Raw genomic sequence first — 16,198 nt, 5'->3', positions numbered from 1 at the left:
ACTCTCATTTATCCCCATTATAACTTTCTTTAATATTTTGCTCCATGCTTCATTATATATATATATAATCACTTTCAAAAAATTATTACATTGTATAAATGATTTGTTATTGATTTATGGATTAACACATTATGTATTTGATTATTTATTAGTTATTATTGTGTTTAAAAAATTACAAAGCATTATTATATGTTTATATCCAAATTATTTTAGTATACTCTTATTACCTTTTTTATATTAATTTTTATTTAATTTTAAAATTTTTAAAATTTGGCAGGCTCCGCCAAGGCATACGTTAAGACTGGAAATTATATTGTAGAGTTAATTCCATTTTTGGTCCTAGATTTATAGATGACAGTCCACTTTTAGTCCTTTTTTATTAAAACATCCTTATTTGGTCCTCGTATTATTGTGATATGACCATTTTTTGCCCTCCGTCAATAAAATCGTTGAAATTTCGTTAAATATAAGGACATTTAGATATTTTTATACAAAGTAGGTTGACCCATTATATTTTTTATGTTTATTTTATTTTTTTGAAAAAAAATCATAATTAATATTGAAATGCCATTGTATTTAACTGCATTTAAACTGTTTTGTTGATAGAGAACCAAAAATAGTCATTTCACAATAATACTAAGACCAAAAACATATGTTCTTTTAAAAAAGACTAAAAATAAATCGTCCCTTATAAATCTATGACCAAAAATGGAATTAACTCTATATTGTATTATGATTGTATCTTATATTTACTGAAACTGTTTATAAAGGAAGTTGTACAATTTTAAATGCATTTAATACAATGATATAATGCTCAATAAAAAATGTTAATGAAACACTTCAAAATAATATTGCAACGAACAATAGAAATACAGATGATGAACTTAAAAATATATGCTCATCTATTTATATTCATGGTATAGACTTAGTCATTAAGTTACATGCGTGATCATCTTTAATTTAATACATAAGTTATGTGCAAAGTAGCGAGTTTAGTCTCGGAATGACCAGATTCACCATTTTATTGATATATTGGTGGTAAAAATAGTCCTTATGATACTAAATTTATCATTTCACGCATACCTTAATGGGCTGTTTGGTTCACGGAATAGGTAGGGAATGGCATAGCATTCCCAGTAATAACTTATTCCGTTGTTTGGTTCGCATTTGTATTCCCAGGAACAATGTTCGTGAGAATGAGCTATTACCCTTGCAAGGGTAATAGCTATTACCCGGGCCCCCCTGATATTAACTTATTCCTGAGAGCTCAAGAATAGGTACTTTATTATTATTATTTCTTTTTTACCCTTATTTAAACAAAAAAATTTTACGCTCATTTTTTTACAAATTGAATTCATCGCATCACCTCTCTCTGTCGCATCACCTAAACCTAAAACTCATCGCATCACCTCTCTGTCATCGCACGCATCTCACCTTCGCTATTGCAGATTGAATTCTTCTTCTAAGGTATTTTTCTGATCTTCTTTATTTGTACGAATTATTATTTACCCTTGTTAAACCTACTTTTTTTACGCTCAGTTTTCTAAAATTCATCGCATCAAACTTTCTCTCTGTCATCGCACATATCTCCTTCCGCCATTCCAAATTGAGATTCTTCTTCGAGGTATCTTTCTCACCTTTTCTTGTTTTATAAATTTTATAGAGAAATGGTTTAAGGTACTTAAACCTATCCCCTACACTTGATTTATAACAAATAACTACAATGTGAATATATATTTAATAATATTTGATATAATTTCTAGAATTGTCTAGGCGCTTTAGATGGAACATTCATTACAATAAAAATGTCATCAGAAGATAAACTTATATATCAATCTCGAAAGGGTGAAATTGCAACAAATGTATTAGGTGTATGTACACCTAATATGCAATTTGTCTATGTTCATTATCTAGAAGGCATCCACTTAAGGTCCCTAATGGTAAGTATTATAATATTCAATTTCAAATATGATGTAATATAATATGCATTCTCATTATATTATAAAATTATGTTTATAGGTTGTTATTATTTAGTTGACGGGATATGCTAATAGTGAAAGATTTTTGGCACCATTTAGAGGTCAAAGGTACCACTTAAATGAATGGCGTCAAGTTCATCAACCGACAACTCCTCAAGAGTTTTTTAATATTAAACATGCAGTTGTTTGAAATGTCATAGAACGGACTTTTGGTTTATTAAAAATGAGATGGGCTATACTTAGAAGCCCATCATTTTATCCTGTTAGAATACATAACAAAATTATACTTGCATGTTGTTTGCTGCATAACTTTATTAGAAATGAGATGAATGTTGATCTTATGGAAGATGAATTGGTACAAGATAACGGAATAAATGAAGATGATGATATTGCACAAATAGAGCCTTCAGAAGTTTGGAATAATTGGAGGACAGAATTAGCAAATGACATGTTCAATGAATGGATAACGTAACATCTAGAAATTAAGGACATGTGCATTGATGTTTTTTGTTTTTTTTTTGTTTTCTTGTTTTTGTTTTTGTTTTTTAAAATGTGGTTTATGAACAATGTTATGTCTTTAATAAATGTATTTCGTTTGTAGTTAAAAATGTCTTCTGACCCTACATCTGTAACCATTGGCTCTCAAAGTGCTACTAAGCAAACACACCAGAAGAAGACATTATATTAGTGTCTTGTTTGACTGAAATGCATAATGTAGGGAAATATAATTCTGATACAGGCTTTAAGACAGGTTATTTATTAGAACTTGAAAGAATGATTTTGAAAAAAAAATACCAAATACTACCATAAAAGCTAAGCCACATATTGAGAGTAGAATTAAAACTTTGAAAAAAGAATGGGGCATTATTCATGATATGGTGCAAGGTAAAGACACTAGTGGGTTCGGTTGGAATGAGCACAGGCACATGGTTTATGTTGAAGATGCAATTTGGGATTCATACTTAATTGTAAGTATTTACCATTTGTTTTACTTACATTTATTTTTATTAATGTATACGTACTAATAATTTATTTTATATGTTTATTTTAGAGTCATAAAGAAGCTACACCTTTTAGATCAAGAAGCTTTAGGTTTTATAATGAGTTATCTGCAATATATTCTAAAGATCGTGCAACTGGAAAAGATGCACAGACAGCGGATGATGTAGTTGAAGAAATACAAGCTGAAGAACAAAATGATATAAGAGTTGATACAGATGATAGTGCATTTGTTGGTTTGGATGATTTTGATTTCATGAGTACACAGGTTGAGCCACAAAATGATGGAAGAAAAAGAAGCAATTCAAGTAAGAGAAAAAGGACTAATGATGAAGCTATCTAGATATGTGCTGAGAGTATGCTTAATGCTGCGAAGCTAATAAGCAATACAATGTCAGAAGTTGGTAAGAACTTGTCTGATGGCCTTCAATATGATCGTGATATCGATATGTTTTAGAAGCTTGATCGTGTATTACAAGAGGTCGATGGTTTGACTTTAGATGAAATGGACCTTGTTTTGTTAAAGCTCACTGATCATCCTAATAAAGTCGTTTTTTTCCTCAGTCTTGATCCTGATCGAAGACTACAATGGATCAGAAGATTTCTTGTTGGCCATTAATCATTATTCATATCTATATTTTATGAACATTGTTACTATCATTGAATTGTTTTCAGTATTTTGTTTTAAAAAACTTATGTTATTCTTCTTCTGAATATTAATAAATGTTCTTATAATATATTGATTAGCAGTTGATTATGAAAATTATTTGAATTTTAATTCATACATAAATTCCATCATGTATAAACATTCTTGAATAACTGATGATCCAAATCTAACGTAGTTTTATATCACATAAGTCAAAACTCAAAAGGATTCAATAATGAACAGTCTTCAAAGAATATTAGATTCCATTATACATAATAATAATAATAATAATAATAATAATAATAATAATAATAATAATAATTTTGTACAAGGGCATTTATGTCTTTTAAATATATATTCCATTTCTATTTCTTCTGCGAACCAAATGCTGGAATACAATTCATATTCTATTCCTTACCTATTCCATTCCTTATGGAATAGTATTCCTATTCCCTTAAAATTCATTCCGTGAACCAAACGTGCTGTAAGAGTTAAAGATGATCACGCATATAACTTAAAAATCAATTTAGTGTGTACCACGTGTATATCTGAATGATAAAAATACAATTTTTTCAAAATATAAATATTAAATTTGTATATAGTTTATACCTAAACTGAAATAGGAGTGGAGTGTCAAATCATTGTGAATGATGAATATAGTATGAACCAAAATTCTTAAATTCCTAAACCCAAATTGTTAAGAATTTCATGTGTCAAATCAAACGCAGCCAATTGACAGACAATATTGGATACTTGATAGCAACCCCAAATTAGGTCATGTTTGTGTGGAGTACATATGGACCAAAATATTACCAAAACAAAACAAAAGCAAAATTCACACCTTATTATATTATTTACCAGTATAATTTAAGGTCCACTTTTTTTTTAATTATTAAACAATCTAACACCGCTGTACAAATTCTCCCATATGAATGTGGTGGTGACTGGCTTTTTTTACTTTTTTTTTTTTCTTTCTGTTTCTTATTTTCTTTTATTTTTCCCCCAAATTTGAGAAGCGAAGTTAAACGAATCTCCACCGTCCATTTCCTAGAGAGTCTTCTCCCCAGCTTCTATATATACATACTCTACTCCTTGTACTCTCCAAACTATAGCTTCTCATTTCCCTTGTTTGGCTAGCTTGCTCAGCTCTTTCCTTCGCCCGTCCGCCATTAAAGCCCTCTTCTTAGCTTCCTTCTTCTTCCATCTCCATCACCAGCTACTTAGCTTGCACCAACAAAATCTCTCTGAAATTGAAGCTTAGCTTCCATCTATCATCAATGGCTTGCTTAGAAGTCTCCAAGAAGGTTAGCACCCACTTTATTTTCTTAAACCTGTAGACACTGGGTGCTGGACTTGGCCTCTGCCCAACACTTTTCGGCCATTGACTGTTAGACTTGGCCTTTATCGGCCTCTGCTCAGCACTCTCCGGCTATCGAGTGCTAGACTTGGCCTTTATCCAGGCCTCTGCTCAGCACTAATAGTAATGAATCAACGAGGAGGATGCGAAGTTCTCCGTGCGACTCCAGTGCAAATATAATAAAAATTAAGGTTTTCACGTTTGTTTGTTTGAACTTTTGTTTTGTTTTGCAGGCGTCGGGGATGAATGGTGATGATCGTGAAGGAGAGAGAACTAAGGATGGATCGGTGGACATGCATGGCCGGCCGGCTATCCGTGACCGGACCGGAAAATGGTTCGCCGGAATGATCATTCTGCGTAAGTACCCTTTCTATCTATCTATCTATCTTCAATTCGCCAGTGAAAAAGTTAGCTTGTTTGTAAAAACAATTTTACTGTGCTATCTGATATCAAACTCTGCTTATCTCTCTGTGTTTTCACTGTGTCTCATTAACCTAGCTATACGCCACTCTCTTTATCTAAGTTTATTTATTTATTTATTTATTTATTTATTACTTTCTACTGTGCTCTGATCTTCCCAGCTGCCACTATTCCTTCACTGTTTAATTTCCATGCCCAAAACTGTCATTTCACCTCCAACTGTGTGTGTCTCTACTCTCTCTCTCTCTATCATCAAACGTTACAAAATCATAAATACAATTCCAAGCAACTACCAAATGATCCATTTCATCATCAGGCGTTACAAACCTTTTTAACATCCAAAACTTATATACTTTTAACATAGTAAAATTATATACACATACATATATGTGTTATTTGATAAAATCCTCAGAGTTAAATATAGAGTTATATCTTATCTGTATTTTTTTTCAAGTCATGAGGCCTACTGAGTAGACCCTAACAAGTATGAGGCACCTTTAAGTCTTTACCATACTCAAGTAAAAACAAAGTATTGTAAAATCTATACGTATAACTTTTTTTTTGGATAACGAGGGAAACTCACAACCTTTTTGGATGTAACTATATAAGTGAAAACTCACCATATGATTGTAACTGAAAAAAAGACTACAAAGAAGTAAATCGATCAACTTAAGTTACTCTTAGCTGATCAATTCAAAATAAGGATAGGTTAAAGATTTGAACTCGTGATGATATATGTATTTATGTGTATGTAGGTGTAAAAATATATAGAGAGGGGGGTGGGGTAGGGGGAATGGATTGGGACAGTTTACTAGGTTTGAAGGATGGACATACACCTCATTCAGTAGAGGACAAGTAGATGAAGGAGAAGGGGCGAGGAAGGCATGCAGGATTAGGGAACACATGCCTGACACGTAATCTGTCAACTCTTTTGCCATTTATGAGTTTGCTTGCCACGTCATTCTTTCTCCTCTCTATCCTTTCCGCACCGTATGTATCTTGCACTCACTCGTATGTAATAATAATAATAATATAATTTCTCTTTTTTAAATTATCATTATATATCCTCAAAATAAATATTAAAATAATATTTTTTTTTTATCGTTTCATTCAAAATAGCTTGTAGTGCTTTTTATTAATAATTATTTATTCACAAATGGACAAGTTTCTTTTTAGTCTGATTATCTTTCCAACTGTATTCATTCAAATGTCAACTAGACATCCCCTTTTCTCGATAAATTTCCCTGATTTTATCATAACTTATCTTATAAAGAATGTTTAATAATAGTAATATTCACACTCATATTATAATAACGCGTAAAGTGACGTTCGTCGTTCGAACTTGAGACTTTAACTTAGACAAGAAATTCATTCCAAATGCTATCTATCCTTCTGGCCTGTTTATTTATAGTATACACTTTTTTGGTCATCAAATTTGTTGCCGTGAAGAAATGGTAGATGAAGAGTAGAAAAGGTAATAGTGATGGGGTGAAGTTACTTTTTCTTATGTCAAAGATGAAAGAAAATATATGGAGGGCCAGCAAGCATAGGTCACAAAAGTGAGTGGTTAATGACAAGAATTTCACTTCAACTAAGAAAATAAAATTACTTAGAAAAGGAAAGAAATATTAAATATATTTCAATTTTCAAAAGTGGGAAAAAGGTTAAAGAAGTTTCTACGTGTTGTAATTAAATGTATGTTTATGACATTTGTGTGCTACTTTATATGCAATTTCAGAAATGTATTTCTCATTAGCCAAAAGCTCTATCATATCATGGAATCATTATTCCATGGACCATGGTCCACACTAATGTACATTCAGTACATAAATAATGTACTTTTAGTATATAAGAAATGTATATTGCATCCATAGTTCACACAATAATTTGCCTCTATATATTCATGTTGCATATACATCAAACATTTAATTAGGACGGCCAACATTTATGTTAGGAGAAAATCGTGACTTTGTGAATAAGTAGAGTATCTATCTATTAATAATAATAAATACTTACTATAAACATAGCATTAATTGTTTAGTTGTTTAATTAAATGTTTAAATTTTTGTCAAACGTTGATACTTAACTTGATGAGTCAAATATCTTACTTTTCAAAATCAATAAATGCTCTCTACTTAATAAACTCAACATATACAATTAAGAGACTAATTGTGATTTAAAATTAAAAAAAAATAAAAATTTGCAGTGAATCAAGGTCTAGCTACTCTGGCATTCTTTGGTGTTGGGGTAAACTTGGTTCTCTTCCTGACTAGAGTGATGGGAGAGAAAAATGCTGATGCAGCCAACAGTGTGAGCAAATGGACTGGTACTGTTTACATATTCTCCCTGCTTGGTGCATTTCTCAGTGATTCATACTGGGGAAGATACAAAACCTGTGCCATTTTCCAGGTCATCTATGTCATTGTAAGTTTCCCTTCCCCTTCCTTATCACCATCATCTTAATTGTATTCAATAGACAATCTCTATCTTTTTTGCAACAAAATTCTTGAAAAGATGGATGCCTAACTTGTTCAAATTAACAAGAACAAGAAATAATAACAATGACAGAAAGTTTAAAAAAAAAAAAAAAAAAAAAAGAGCAAGATTTATGTGATTTGAGTCTCAGCAAGAGCAGTTACAACTGGCTGGTGTTGAGAAGGGGGATTGGTAGGTAGAGGCCAGCAAGGGCCAAGTTCACTATGTGGCTAAGGAAATTGTTGGGCGGAGGCTAGTAAATGGCCAAGTTCAGCTCTCTGGCTCTCGAATATGTGTGGCAATATAAAGAAATAAAGTTGCTCTTTCAATTCATGACTAACTATAGCTTTTGGCATAGTGGTAAATGCTTAATCTTAACATGTAGTATCAAAGCCAGTTAAGACTGGCTGGTGTTGGGTGGGGATTGTTGGGCGAAGGCCTGTAAAAGCCAAATTCAACACCATGTAGCTAAGGGATTGTTACGCCCTCGCTACTATCTATAACCTTTTACGTAGTGATAAGCGTTTTATCCTAACACAACTTTAATTACTTACTATGAAATGCCACCACTGCAGGGATTGATGTTATTATCTGTGACATCTCAATTCTACTTGTTGAAACCAAAAGGCTGTGGGGATAAAGAAACCCAGTGTGGCTCCCATTCAAGCTGGGTAATTGGTATGTTCTATGTCTCAATCTACTTGGTGGCTCTGGGAAATGGAGGATACCAGCCAAACATTGCTACATTTGGGGCAGATCAATTCGACGATGAGAATTCGAGAGAGAAACACTCGAAAGTGGCGTTTTTCAGCTACTTCTACCTGGCCCTCAACCTTGGTTCACTCTTCTCCAACACCATACTGGACTACTTTGAGGATGAAGGGTTGTGGGCTCTGGGATTTTGGGCTTCTACTGCTTCAGCTTTTGCTGCACTGGTGCTGTTTCTAGCAGGGACAACAAGGTACAGACACTTCAAGCCTAATGGCAATCCCCTTTCCAGATTTTGCCAAGTCGTCGTTGCCGCTTCAAAGAAGTGGAAGGTGCAGATTCCTAGTGAAGAAGAAGAATTTTATGAAGGTGATGATGAAAATGAGAATTCAAGAAAGATGCTCCACACTGAAGGTTTCAGGTAATTGAAGAAAATTGTTTAAATAAATGTTTCAAGACTGTTCTATAAAATTGTTAGGAACAAGCACTTACCATGCAGGATGATTGACTCTTCACAGACCTTTGCCCAATAATCTGATAGCCACCAATGACCGGATTTTGGTCACCTGCCCAACAATTTCCCCTGCCAGCACTTGTTAGTCTTTAAGTCTTAACTGTAATTTTTGTCCTTGAATACTACCTGTTAGGATCAAACGTGTTTTCCTATAAACAGCTACATTTTCGAAAGACATGGTGCTTGACTTAGCCCTTCACTAGACTCCGTCCAACAATCCATTAACCACAACTTTGCCCTTCATGGGCCTCTGCCCAACAATCTCATAGCCACCAATTGCTAGATTTGGCCCTTCACCCGCCCAACAATTTCCCCTCCCAATACTTGTCAGCGTTAATTGCATAGTTTTTGCTCTTGATACCACTTGTTACGATCAAATGCATTTCTTATAAATCATCAACATTTAATTTTTTAATAGCATGATGGTAGACTTGTCCTTTCACGAACCTCCGCCCAACAATCTCCATAGCTACCAATTGATGAGCTTGCCCTTCACAAATTAAACATTAAAGCATGGTAACTTACTGTTGTCTGATTTGTTGCAGATTCTTGGATCGGGCATCTGTGATAACATCAAAGGAAATTGAGAGGAAGAAGCAGAGCCCATGGGGCCTCTGCCCAATCTCCCAAGTGGAAGAGGTGAAATGCATTCTGAGGCTACTACCCATCTGGCTATGCACCATAATCTACTCCGTGGTTTTCACCCAAATGGCCTCCCTGTTCGTGGAGCAAGGCGACGCCATGGAAACAAAGGTGGCAAACTTCAGAATCCCAGCAGCAAGCATGTCGAGCTTTGACATCTGCAGCGTGGCGGTGTGCATCTTCCTATACAGAAGACTTCTAGATCCACTGGTGGGCAGGATAAAGAGGAGCACCAAAGGCGAACCCGAAGCCAACAACGAGACGAATGGCGGGATAACGCAGCTGGAGAGGATGGGCGTGGGGCTGATCATCGCCGTGATGGCAATGCTGGCAGCCGGGATGGTCGAATGCTACAGACTCAAATACGCCATTAAAGAATGCAGCAACTGCGAAGGGTCCAGCTCCTTGAGCATTCTGTGGCAAATCCCACAGTATGCACTGATAGGAGCTTCGGAAGTGTTCATGTACGTGGGGCAGCTCGAGTTCTTCAACGGGCAGGCCCCCGACGGGCTCAAAAGCTTCGGCAGCGCCCTCTGCATGACCTCCATATCTCTGGGGAACTACGTTAGCAGCTTACTAGTGAGCATTGTGATGAAATTCTCTGCAAAAGACAGGATGCCCGGGTGGATTCCTGGGAACCTTAACAGGGGCCATCTCGACAGGTTTTACTTCCTCTTAGCGGGTCTCACTTTGATGGATTTGGTGGCGTATATTATGTGTGCTAAGTGGTACAAGAGTGCCAGGCTAGGAGACAAGTTTGAAGAGGATGATGAGGAGAAAGGTAGTGAGGTAGCTTGAGCTTTTGCGTTGCCATGCCCAAACAAATTTTAGCTAGCTAGCTAGGCTTCTTATATTGTGCCCGATCGATCCCCTATGAATAAGAGGAGACATTTTATTGGTGTCTCTGAATCTTTTGTACAGAACGAACTCCATCTCTTGCTTCCTTTCTCACTGCCATCTGTATGTTATACTGAGATTCCACCATCAGTCCAAGAAATGAATTCGTAGATTTGTTTCATCTTTTGTTTCACCTTTAATTTTCACATTAATGTCTCTGAATCCATGTATAAAAAAGAATACAAAAAAGACTCAAGCTGATGGAAAGTGCCCATTGGCAATTTACAGCTGTATGAATCAACTTAATTTTTATAGTTAAAAAAATCCTTACTTCTCACATATTAAAATAATGAACATTTTAGAATAAGATAATATATTTTATGAGTTAGAATAATGTACTTAACTTTATATGTTAGAATAATGTACTTTAACTTGTGTTAGAATAATGTACTTTAATTTATTTGTGTTAGAATAATGAAATTTTTGGGGTAAGATAATGTATTTTATGAATTAGACTATTGTATGTTAATTTATTTGTCTTAGATTAATAAAATTTCTAGGGTAAGATAATATATTTTATGAGTTAGAATAATGTGTTTTATGTGTTCAAATAATGTAATTTATGTGTTTTTTGACGGTAGTCCACACAACTCTGTGGACCATATGGTCCACACAATAATGAGGGGTGTGCATTGGTCCCTTGTATACCCACACTAAAATTAGAGACCGACTGGTGGACTGATTACGTGATCAGCAATTTACCTTTGCAGTGGTTCTAAGGGTGAGATCCGGGGATTAGGATACTGCTATTACTCAATATAAAAATAAATAAATAAATAAAATTAGATTAGTACTTGTAAAAGTAGGGAAATTTTTAAATTACACCGTGCGTTTACTGTGCAAAAAAACTAACTTACACCTTTCGTATATCGTGCTGAGATAAATTATATACAAGATAAAAATAAAAGAAAATTAGACAATTAGTAAAAACTATGAAAAATTTTATGTTACTTAATATAAGCGTTTGTCCTGTTCCACCTGATATGTCAAAGCAAAGCAGAGCCAGAAAGAAGAACAAAATTTTGGTCAGCAAATCTTGAAATAAGTAAAATAGAATTCGCAACAAAAATAACATGGTAAATATATAAGTATTTTAATTTTTCCCATTTCATCAAACATGTTGAGGTAAAATATAAGATAATATATTTTGCCCAATTTACCTAAAGTAGTAAAACTATTGAATAAAATATTACGGAGTAGTATTTTGATTTCTATCCCACTCAATCATTATTGTGTGGATCATGATCCATACAATGTTGTGTGGGTCATAACAAAAGTACATTTTAACATATTAAAAGTACATTATTCGTGTACTGAATATACATTTACAAAATAATGTATTTTCAATACTCAAATAATATACTTTTTTTAATACAATGTACATTTTTATATACTAAAAGTATATTATTTGTGTACTGAATGTACATTATCATTTCGATAGTATTACTTACAGAGCTGTGTGGACCTTGATTGCTTAATCATTGCAAAATGTTACATAATTTGTTTTTGAAAGACACGTGCATTTCTTGTGCACATTGTTGTTTCAACATTTTGTCTCACTTCGTTTACAATGATCATCATAAGATAAAAACAAGAGATAGAGAGTCTCTCCGCTCCCATTTAATATCACCAGTGTGTGTGTGTGTATATATATATATATATATATAATTTTATTCAAATGTGGCCGCGCCCTTACGTGCGGCCGTGCGGTTTACACCACTCAATATTACGAAATGCACCACTCAATAACATTGAGTGGTGTATTTCATATTTAAGAAACACACCACTCAATGTATTGAGTGGTGTATTTCGTAACATTGAGTGGTGCATTTCTTAAAATTGAGTGGTGTAAACCGCACGGCCGCACGTAAGGGCGCGGCCACACCTGAACATGACCCTATATATATATATATATATATATATATATATATATATATATATAACACTTGTGTGAGACCGTCTCATGGGTCTTAATCCGTGAAACAAGTCGGATGTTCAATTAATGAGTCAGATCTTTGATTTCATTAATCAAAGATTCGACCTGTGTCACGAATTGAGACGAGACGGTCTCACACAAGTTTTTGCGTATATATATATATATATATATATTGGTAATAAAGCATTTTTGTCTTTCTCCTACCAATTTTTGGTGGTGGAGGGTTTGTCCCCTTCGATATGCATTTTGATGAATTTATCTCCAATTTATGGTGGTGGAGGAGTTCTTTGTTCTTTCCTTTTCCTTTTCTTTTTCTGTCCCCATTCTATTATTCTTTGTCTTTTGTTTTCTCTTCTTTTTGTTGTTTCATTTCTTTCACTTGGTTTCTCCTTTGTTCTAGTTTATTCTGGATTTCTCTTCTTTTGTTGTTTCTTCCTTGAGTCTCCTCAGAGAACATTTCACGAATTTTTATCTGTGAGAAAAGTCAGGTCATAATAGAAATATAATACTTATGCTAAAAATTAAATGTAATACTAATCATCAATAAATTATTTGTTACTTATAAAGGAAAAATATATAATAATTTTAAATCAAAATGTAATATTTAGTGTTGAATAGTTACTTATGAGAAAAATGTAATACTAATAATGGATAAATTGTTTAATTGTTACATACTTATGAAAGAAATTATAATACTTATGACGAAAAATGTGATACTATATTTTTAAATCAAAATATAATATTGAATAGAAGAGTTAATTATGATGAAAATTTTAATACTTATATATGTCAAAAACCGGTCTCACGAATCATAAGAGAATTTGCCTTCATCTCTAGGGGTAAGCAAAAACCGCACAACCCGATATAACCTATCGACTCGCTACCCAATACAGTGAGAATCAATCCAGCCTGATCTGAATTCCTCAAAACCGACCCAAGAAAGCCGTTACACCAATTTTGTGTATTCGGGTCCCCCTCCTTCCTGATCGATATATATATAGGTGTATTCGGGTCCCCCTCCTTCCTGATCGATATATATATATATATATATATATATATATATATATATATATATATATATATATATATATTTTGCAATATAATGAAAAAAAATTTACAAAGCACTTAGCATTGATTATAATCGATATTAGATTACCGAAACAATTAATAATAAAGATGTTTGGGCTCAGTTATAAAGGACGCTAAGCATCTTTATAGTAAATAAATCTAGTACGGAGTACTAATTACTACGTATAACATAATTTTAGACTATAAAAATAAAATTAATGACACTAGCTAGCTTAACATTGATTATAGCCACTACTGCAAAAATCGATCTAGACAGCCACACAGACGTTAGGCGTCGTTAGACCTAGGCAAATTACCCCCTAAGAGGCCAACTCGACTGAGTTGGCGGCAAACTAGGCCGAGTTAATCGAGTTAACTTGGTTGAGTCGGCCTTGCTAATTTTTTAAAAATATATATATATATATATATATATATATATATATATATATATATATATATATATATATATATATTTATTTATTTATTTATTTATTTAGGATTGCGTTCAAATGAGAACGATGCACCTAAGGTTATAACTAGGTGCATGAATGTTAACAAGGTGAACAAGAGGTGTCCATTCGGTTAATAATTGAACCAAATTAATCCGAATTAATCAAATTTTTAAATGCTTTAATCATTAATTGAATCTAAATTCTTAATTATTTTTTAATTAATTGAACCGAATTTTGTTTTTCGGTTAATCGATCAATTAACTAATTGACCGAAATATTTTAGTCCAATTTTATAAATAAAATTTATAAATTTATAATTTCAAACCACAAAATATAATAGTCATTACATCAATACATAAATGAAAAATTTTGAAAAAATTAATATAATAGTATTATTTATGCATTATAAAAAAAAATTAAAACATATATATAATCATGTAATTCAGCTAATCTATCAGTTAATTCAGTTAACCGACAATTTTGAACCGAATTAACCATTAATCGGAACTATAAAAAATGGTTAACCTAATTTTGTCGGAAATCGATTTTTCATCAATTATACACAATGTACCCCTAATTATTCGTGATTTATTTGGCAGCAGAGATAGAGTTTGAATGCAAAGTATTCCAATCTCTGATTGCCAAGTTGAGGGCAGGACAGGATGTTGTGGAAGTGGGAAGAGAAGGATTGTTATAGTGTCAAAAGCAGCTACTTGAAGATTATGGAGAATATGCAAAATGGGGAATTATCCCAGATGGACTTCTATGTAGAAGCTTAAAAACTTGTTTTGGCACACTTACATTCGATGTTTACCAACCAGAGACTAGCTCATATGCAAAAATGTGGACTGCCCTAGACCCTAGTAGTTGTTTGCTATGCAGTGCAGTCTGCAAGTGAAGATCAGAATCATTCATGCATATGTTGGCCACGTGTGAAGTCACCAAAAGGATGTGGAGGTACACACTCAGGGCTGAACATTGATTATGCCAATGATTCAACCTTTGTTAGTTGATGGGTCTCAAACATTTTGTGATGGAGAAAATTAATCCGGTGTATGCAATTATACAGATCAATAAACTCACATAAAGTATAACACATGTAAATAGTAAGGATAATATAATTGAATTAATATTTCCTTGATTGATGAAAGAAGATTACAAAGAATGTATTCTAAGAAAGGAATAGAAATTTGTAAATGATATTGAGTATGGTAAGAGATGTCTGGTAGGGAAATTAGACATGATCTTGCAATAACTGCACAGGACTATTTATACAGATAAAATCTTAACCTCTCAAAGCTAAACTTGTGGTGGGCCACGAGACTAAGTCAATGCCCATATAGTGGGCCATAAGACTAAGTCAAGGCCCATCATTCTGGACCCAGAGATAGGCTTTGGGTTCGAGACTCTTCTTGGGTTGCTCGAGTTACGCACTTTCGAACCCCGGGTCTCTATTATATTGGGCCGCTTCTAATATCTCCATCAGCAGGCTTGATGAGGAGGAGGTGTACTGCACCTTTGTTTCAAGTTTCAACCGCTTAAGTTGGAGTATTTGGAATGCTACAAAATCTATATTGTACGTCGAACAATATGGCTTTCAAGTTTCAACCGCTTAAGTTGGAGTATTTGGAATGCTACAAAATCTATATTGTACGTCGAACAACATGGCTTTCTCACGTCACATCACCAAATCAGTGAAGGTGCAAAATGGGGGCTGACAACAGGTAGGAACCAAAACCAAAGTCTGCATCAAACAATTTGGAAGAAATCATTGCCAGGTTTTCTCAAACTCAATCTCGATGCTGGCGTGGATCAAAGTAGGATGAAAATCGGCATTGGTTGGTTGTGTTCTGCGAGATGAGGAAGGTGGTTTCGTTGCAAATTGCAATCAATGATCAAAGTAAGATGAATATCGACATTGATTGTGTTATGCAAGATGAGAAAGGTGGTTTCGTTGCAAATTGCAATCAAGGATTCAAGGATCGAAGTAGGATGAAAATGGACATTGGTTGTGTTCTACCAGATGAGGAAGGTGGTTTCTTGCAATCAATATCCATTCCGCTTTTTATGATTCTATGACTTTTCTCCAGTCATCTTTTCGAGAA

At 33.7% G+C, this 16,198-nt stretch overlaps 1 protein-coding gene across 1 annotated transcript; it reads left to right on the top strand.

The window, feature by feature from the left end:
• Positions 1-4,727: 4,727 nt before the first annotated feature.
• Positions 4,728-10,758, top strand: LOC116002404 (protein NRT1/ PTR FAMILY 7.3). Its single transcript, XM_031242538.1, has 5 exons — positions 4,728-4,928; positions 5,215-5,338; positions 7,608-7,825; positions 8,452-9,005; positions 9,644-10,758. The coding sequence occupies exons 1-5, from the start codon at positions 4,902-4,904 to the stop codon at positions 10,536-10,538; spliced, it is 1,818 nt and encodes a 605-aa protein (XP_031098398.1). The 5' UTR covers positions 4,728-4,901; the 3' UTR covers positions 10,539-10,758.
• The last annotated feature ends 5,440 nt before the right edge of the window (positions 10,759-16,198 follow it).

The sequence above is a fragment of the Ipomoea triloba genome, chromosome 13 (genome assembly GCF_003576645.1).
Source record: "Ipomoea triloba cultivar NCNSP0323 chromosome 13, ASM357664v1".
Lineage (NCBI taxonomy): Eukaryota > Viridiplantae > Streptophyta > Magnoliopsida > Solanales > Convolvulaceae > Ipomoea > Ipomoea triloba.
Note: the sequence above shows the minus strand (reverse complement) of the source record. Positions and strands in the feature narration are given on the sequence as shown.